The sequence below is a fragment of the Scardinius erythrophthalmus genome, assembly GCF_964197995.2.
Source record: "Scardinius erythrophthalmus genome assembly, chromosome: 11".
NCBI lineage: Eukaryota > Metazoa > Chordata > Actinopteri > Cypriniformes > Leuciscidae > Scardinius > Scardinius erythrophthalmus.
The window spans coordinates 29,475,513-29,482,506 of NC_138231.1; the positions used below are offsets into that span (position 1 = coordinate 29,475,513).

The following is a 6,994-nucleotide window of genomic DNA, read 5'->3' on the forward strand; positions in this document are numbered from 1 at the left end:
TAAATAATAAATATGTAAACAGTCATATTGAATGGGTCAAAAAGGGTCAGTGAGAATGTGGCCATACAACTTAAGTGGAAGGTTCTTTAAACTGTTGACATTAAGGTTCCTGAAAGAGTTGGTTCTTGTTTGAGTAAACCCAAGTTTTCTTCAGCTCTAAAAGGATGCTTTGCACTAAAAAAAATAAATCTTCAGAGTAAAATCTAATTTTTTCATTTTAGTCTATTCATAAGCACATGAATCCCCTACAAGATGACCTCAATCGTTCTACTATGACTAATTATTTCCAGATTGAGCCATTCAAGACATCTGGTGAAACTTCCCTGTTGCATTTTTTCCATATTGCAATATACTGCAGAAAAAAAAATATATCGCAATGTCAGTTTTTTTCTAATTTTGAGCCGCCCTAAACCCTACAAACCTTCATGACTATGTATCAAGGTCAAGAAGTCTCTTAAAAAATCCAATAATTGGACTTTTTTATGACACAGTTGGTAAGTACGTTGGTAAGTAAAAACTTGGTAAGCACGGTTAGTTCCGGTTGTAAAATGTCATGTGGTGCGACTCCCCAAAAACTCCCTTATTCTTTATTTTATGGTTACACGACATGACATTTTAGAGACATTAAAAATTACACATGCCTTTATTTCTAGAAAGCGACAGAAATGCCCTCATTGACCTCAACATTACAAATTCTAACAATGCTGACCTGACTGAGCACAGCTAGCAGCTGAGCGGTGGTCATCTCCAGCCTCTTTAGCTGGTGCATGGTGAGGTAGCGTAGCCTGCTCCTCAACCCCAGAAGCGGGGTCAGGTTCGTCACCGAGGTGTTGGAGATATCCAAACTCTCCAGGCGGGGCAGCGCGCACACGTCCACCAAGCCAGAGTCGTAAAAGTCGACGTTGGACACGCTGAGCGCGCGCAACCCCTGCATGGCGCTGAAACAGCGACGGCTAGGCTCCTCAAGAGAAGACATGGTCAGGCCGTTCAGGACGAGCCGCTGCAGGCCCTCCTGCAGGGTTTTGTTGGACGAGAGACCTCGGAGGATGTCGGCAATGGTGAGGTCGGCGTTGACCCGTGAGGCGTCCAGCTCCACGAGGCGGTGGGGGCAGAGGGCCCGGTGGAAGGCCTCGGCGGAGATTCGAGCGGTGCGGATGCAGGCGTGACGCAAGCGGAACTGCTGGCAGCTCCGGAAGATTCCCACCGTACTGTCGTTCAACAGGCCTGGAAGAGAATCCATCATGTTCAGTGTTTCGAATTTAACATCCATTCATTTGATTACACGCACTCACTGTGAGGAGGCCTGTTTTAGAGATCCGTGGGACGCAACAGTGCGGGACGGGACAAGCTGGTCCCCAGTGACTTCCATAGTATAGAAAAAAAGGTCCCACTTTATATTAAGTGGCTTTAAGTACTTATTGTGTTCATGTTGTATTGTAAAACACTTTTACTGCTATTGAGGTGTGACACGGGTAAGGTTAGGGACAGGTGTGGTGGTATGGGTAGGTTTAAGGGTGGGTTAAGGTGTAAGGGAAGGGCCAACAGTGTAATTACAAATGTAATTACATAAATTAATTACAGTTGTAATTACATGCAGGTATTTTTTTTAAATATAAGTACAATGCAAAAACATGCATGTACACAATAGGTACATTGTATCAAATTATTAATTTCAAAGTACGTACATAGTACTTAAAGCCACTTAATATAAAGTGAGACAGAAAAAAATACTATAAAAGTCAATGGGGTCCATCAACTTTTGGTTACTCACATTCTTCAAAATATCTTTTTGTGTTCAGCGGAAGAAAGAAACTCACACAGGTTTAGAACAACTTGAGGGCGAGTAAATAATGACAGATTTGTTTTTGTTTTTTTTGGGTGAACTACCCTTTTAAAATACTACATGAAACAACAATTATGCATTTTGTGTTGTACAGGAGTGTCATTTTTAATTAATCAAACATTCCTTGACACAGACGATGGCTCGTACTCACCCTCAGTGGCCATCTTGCAGAGCAGTTGGTCGGCCAGCTCCTGCGGGAAGACCAGCGGCTCCCGGAAGGAGAGAGAGCCGTCATCACGCATCTCACAGAAGAGCTCCAGCCTGGAGCTCACCAGAGTCATGCACAGATCGGTCAGAGACGGCGGGGACGCCTCGTCCTACAACAACAAAATGACTCAGAACTGAGTCAGAGCTATGGTTCTAGATGTACTGGTGATGAAATAAACCCTTCATGTGTCAGAATGAAAACAAGAAACATGGGAAGGCGGGCGTTTTTACTTTCAGTGGCGGTGGATAGACAAACTCACTTTACTGCATAATAAAACTTGCCCATGGACTTTTAAACTGGAGTCAGGGAGTGCTAAATTCTAAATTCAATCTGTTCATCATATATAGCAATTGTGTCTCTTCAGAAAATTTGGACTAAACCACTCAATTCATATGGATTACATTTACCATCTCTTTATGAACTTTTTGAAGCGTCACTTTGACAGTTGCGTAGCAACTCTCCAATCTATCTCATGGAGAGATATATAATTTGTGTTCCGAAGATGAACGAAAGTCTTACGGGTTTGGAACGACATGAAGGTAAGTAATTAATGACAGAATTTTCATTTTTGGGTGAACTAACCCTTTAAAATAAATAAGTAAATGCATAAAATAAAAGTTGGTTTAAAATAAATACAAAATTGGATTAACAGAGAATACAAATTAGGCAAAAATAAATATGTAAACAACTAAATGAATGAAATCAAATACATTTACCAGTACACTTCTATAGTGAGTAGAAAACAAATTTAGTGTAACTTAATACTAATTAGTTTCAAAATATTTTAAATTGATACACTATATATTACATTCCGTTTAGTCAGTATAAATTGGGTCTTTGTAAATGAAAATATTTAGATGCCTTTTAAATTTTAGTACAGACATCCCTTGAATGAGGAAGATCATATTTGGTGGTTTGTGACATCTAAGAATCGAAAAGCCCTCAAATAGTCTACAAATGGACCCCTAGTACACTATATAGGGACAATCCTCTAGTTAGTGTTTTAGTGTTAGTGTTTTCCTCAATGGTTCTAGATCATGGATCACCACCTCTTGTAGGGGTTGAAACTATACATTTTTGGCACCTACAATTTGATCAGCCCACTAAAGAACTAAGAAAACATCAACCTCCATGTATACGCATGTCTTTGACAGTCAATCATTCATATTACAACATTTATGACCACCAACATGATACAACAAACCTCAGTTGAAAAAACAAACAAACAAAAAAAACAGCATGACATACAGTACTTCAGCATGATTATGAATCATCTGTTGAACTGCACACGCTTTCTACATACAGTAGTGTGACATGTAAGTTAAAGTCTTACCACGGTGTCCAAAAGATGGATCATGACGGCCTCAAATGCCAGAAACAGCCTCTTGTGCGGATAATGGCAAGTGGGTTGAGGTGTAGATCAAACACAATCCGATTTAAATGCTCTTTAGCTTATTAGCCTGCTAGCCTCCAAACATCTGTCTTCAAACATTTGCTGATCCTATTTGTTGGTATTTAAAAGTGCTATAAATCCACTGTAGCATGTGTTACTCGTTTGCATTGCTCTCTAGGAGACGGATGTGTCCTGGTGGAAAGTCAGATCATTACGTGCTGTCAGGCATTTTGACGGGGGTTTATATCGGGAGGAAACGGCAGCGACGTCTTGACAAGTAAACAGGCTCGTCACAGGGGAAACGGATCTGCGTCAGAGGGGGCGGGGCCTACGGGTTATCAACTTTAAATGCGTGTTTGCCTCTCTCTCTCTCTCTCTCTCTCTCTCTCTCTCTCTCTCACACACACACTTTTTTTTTACAGTCTATGGTATTTGCATTTGTACAACAATATAGGAACGACTAGAGTAAACAGCCTACATAACAGCATTTGCAACGAAAATGTATGTAAGCTCATAACAATGAAAAACTAATAAATAAGCATTTTTTTTCCAGAAAGTTTCTTTTTCTTTTTTTTTTTTTAGAAATGCCATTAGTAACTATAAGGGGTAAAGCAAACAGTATAAATCAAGACACACACACACACACACACACACACGAGAGATATAGATACAGATAAGTACGTTTTTGTCTTCATACACCTACAAACATGGATTAAGTATTTACCGTCTATGGTATTTACCCAGTCTTAACGTTACTTTAATGGGAAAAATGCTTATTTTTTGTCATCCAACAACATTCTGAATGGTTTCGCTTCAGGAGTTTTATGGTTTCCCATGTTAACGATGCTATTTCTGTAGTTTTAAAAGGATATTTAGTTTTTTTTTCTATTTAAGCTAGTATTGCAAAGTACAGCATAGGTTTTATTTAATGCTATTTTTTAGGTACATTTTATATCCACAAATGCTATGTTATCTGAGAATATACAACGAATCTGAATATAAATGTGGATGTGAAGCCACGAAAAGACAGCACAGTGGGCGGGGCCTACGGAAGCCCGTTGGTGACTTTGAGCGAAGTAGGAAGCGATCCTAGACTGGCTTCAGTGCATGTGTAGCTTTAGCACATCGTGTTGTAACGGTTTCACAATTGTGAATGTCTGATAACGCATGTCTAAACTGACCTAAATTAATTTCTATGTCTTAGACTGACGCGTTTATTATTCCTTTATGCCATTCACTATTCTGCAACTGTATGTTCTTGCACAACTAATCAGTGAGCAAGGTCAAAAGTAGCTTGCCGTGAGACATTCCACCGGTGTATGTAAGTGATCGGAGATCGATGAGCACATGGCCGGGTTGATTAACTTTGAGGACGAACAGGAGGTCAAGCAGTTCCTGGATAATTTAGGAGTGGAGTACAGCTACCAGTGTCACCGGGAGAAGGATCCTGAAGGTCGGAGGCGCTGTCCGTCTCGAGCTGGTGCTGAACTGTGAGAGAGAGCTTCATCTGTTCCTCTTCTGTTTAACAGGGTGTCAGAGGCTGGCGGATTACCTGGAGGGTGTGAAGAGGAACTATGAGGCCACAGCCCAGGTTCTCAAGCACAACTGCGAGGTGAATGGCCATGGAGAGAGCTGCTATAAGCTCGGGGCTTACCATGTCACCGGCAAAGGTAAAGACAGTTTAGGAAAAATCCCTCCCACGAACCAATATTTAGTAATATTAAAAGTAAACACTGAATAAAAACGTTTATTTATAAAGTTTTATTTGTTTTTATTGCCAAAATAGTGAAATAGTGAAATTGTAACTGCATAATTAAATGTGATCCTACTGGATGAACTGAAATTCCTCTTAGTTCATTCTTTTCAGAATTTCAGTTCGTTCTTTTAAAGGGTTCTTGTTTGATATCCTTACAATTTGATTCAAAATAGTTTATTCAGTTATTTTTCTTTTATTATTTTTGACAAAGCAAATTTTGAATCTGGTTATTTTTGAAAAGTATATTAACATTTATTTTAATTTTTTAAAATATATGTAAATCCTCTAAAATATCTATCTATCTATCTATCTATCTATCTATCTATCTATCTATCTATCTATCTATTCAAAATGAATTCAAATATATAAATTATAAAATTCTTGTTCTAAATTCGATTATAAAATGTATATATTTACTGTATGTATATATATATATATATATATATATATATATATATATATATATATATATATATATATATATATATATATATGAAGATTATATATAAAGATTATATATTAAAACAAGTATTAATAATGTTAATGTTATAATATATATATATATATATATATATATATATATATATATATATATATATATATATATATATATATATATATATATATATATATATATATATATGTATATTAGGGCTGTCAAAAGATTAATCACGATTAATCACATCCAAAATAAAAGTTTGTTTAAATAATATATGTGTGTGTACTGTGTATAATTATTTTGTATATATAAATACACACACATGCATGTATATATTTAAGAAATATTTGCATACATATACTGTATATATTTATATATAATTTGTTATATATAAATATTTTTTTTTATATATAAATTACACATTTTTCTTAAATATATACAAACATGTGTGTGTATTTATATATACAAATTTAATTATACACAGTACACACATATATTATTTAAACACAGACTTTTATTTTGGATACGATTAATCGCGATTAATCTTTTGACAGCCCTAATATATATATATATATATATATATATATATATATATATATATATATATATATATATATATATATATATATATATATATATACATAAATAACCCATAGCAAAATCTCAAGGGAGCCAGTGGAGAATAAGTCTTCCGGGTTTTGACGTTACGACTGCAACACTCTAATAACAACAGCTTTCCATTTGAACAACTGACAACTTCTTATGACCTCAGGCGGTGTGACGGAGTGTTTAAAGTCGGCGTACTCCTGCTTTATGAAGGCATGCAACACCAAAGGGAAGAAGTCTGTGGACGCTTGTCACAACGTAGCTCTGCTGGCCCATGACGGGAGAGGCGTGGAGGGGGGCACTGACGTACAGGTGGCCCGACAGTATTACGAGAGGGCGTGTGAAGGAGGCTTCGCCCCCAGCTGTTTCAACCTGAGCACACTTTTCATCCAGGGATCTCCAGGGCTGGACAAAAACATGCCATCGGCTCTAAAGTACGCCCTGCGAGCCTGTGAGCTGGGACACGTGTGGGGCTGCTCCAATGCCAGCCGCATGTACAAACTGGGCGATGGGACGGAGAAGGATGATCAGAAAGCAGAGGAGCTGAAGAACAGGGCTAGGGAACTCCACGGACAGCAGAAAGAAAGGCAACTGAAATTTGGGGAGTGAGGTAACCTGTTATAACAAGGACTATTGTTATTGTGATGACAATGACAATTATTCTGCCTTGCTGTTTTGATATCACGGATATAAAAGCAGCATAAATAATGTTAATAAACATAATTCTTTGATGCTTGTTGTCATAACTG

At 37.5% G+C, this 6,994-nt stretch overlaps 2 protein-coding genes across 3 annotated transcripts in view; one reads left to right on the forward strand and one right to left on the reverse strand.

Moving 5' to 3' along the window:
- The window catches only part of zyg11 (zyg-11 family member, cell cycle regulator), a 17,631-nt gene extending 13,939 nt beyond the window's left edge, over nucleotides 1–3,692 (reverse strand). For both annotated transcript variants that reach the window (XM_081379374.1, XM_081379373.1), the window contains exons 1-3: nucleotides 3,385–3,692; nucleotides 1,995–2,160; nucleotides 710–1,224 (exon numbers count right to left, since the gene is read on the reverse strand). In XM_081379374.1, the coding sequence (XP_081235500.1) occupies nucleotides 710–1,224; nucleotides 1,995–2,160; nucleotides 3,385–3,408 (705 nt within the window). In that variant the 5' untranslated portion in view covers nucleotides 3,409–3,692. The remainder of the gene's footprint in view (nucleotides 1–709; nucleotides 1,225–1,994; nucleotides 2,161–3,384) is intronic.
- A 780-nt stretch (nucleotides 3,693–4,472) lies between these two features.
- coa7 (cytochrome c oxidase assembly factor 7) lies at nucleotides 4,473–6,994 on the forward strand. The gene is made up of 3 exons (XM_081378394.1): nucleotides 4,473–4,897; nucleotides 4,974–5,114; nucleotides 6,412–6,994. Exons 1-3 carry the CDS (start codon nucleotides 4,792–4,794, stop codon nucleotides 6,852–6,854), a joined length of 690 nt encoding a protein of 229 aa, XP_081234520.1. The 5' UTR covers nucleotides 4,473–4,791; the 3' UTR covers nucleotides 6,855–6,994.

Coding starts and splice junctions, on each gene's coding strand:
- coa7 (XM_081378394.1), top strand. CDS start 4,792: ATGGCCGGGTTGATTAACTTTGAGGACGAACAGGAGGTCAAGCAGTTC. Junction 4,898..4,973: donor CCGGGAGAAGGATCCTGAAG/GTCGGAGGCGCT, acceptor TCTGTTTAACAG/GGTGTCAGAGGCTGGCGGAT. Junction 5,115..6,411: donor TTACCATGTCACCGGCAAAG/GTAAAGACAGTT, acceptor TTATGACCTCAG/GCGGTGTGACGGAGTGTTTA.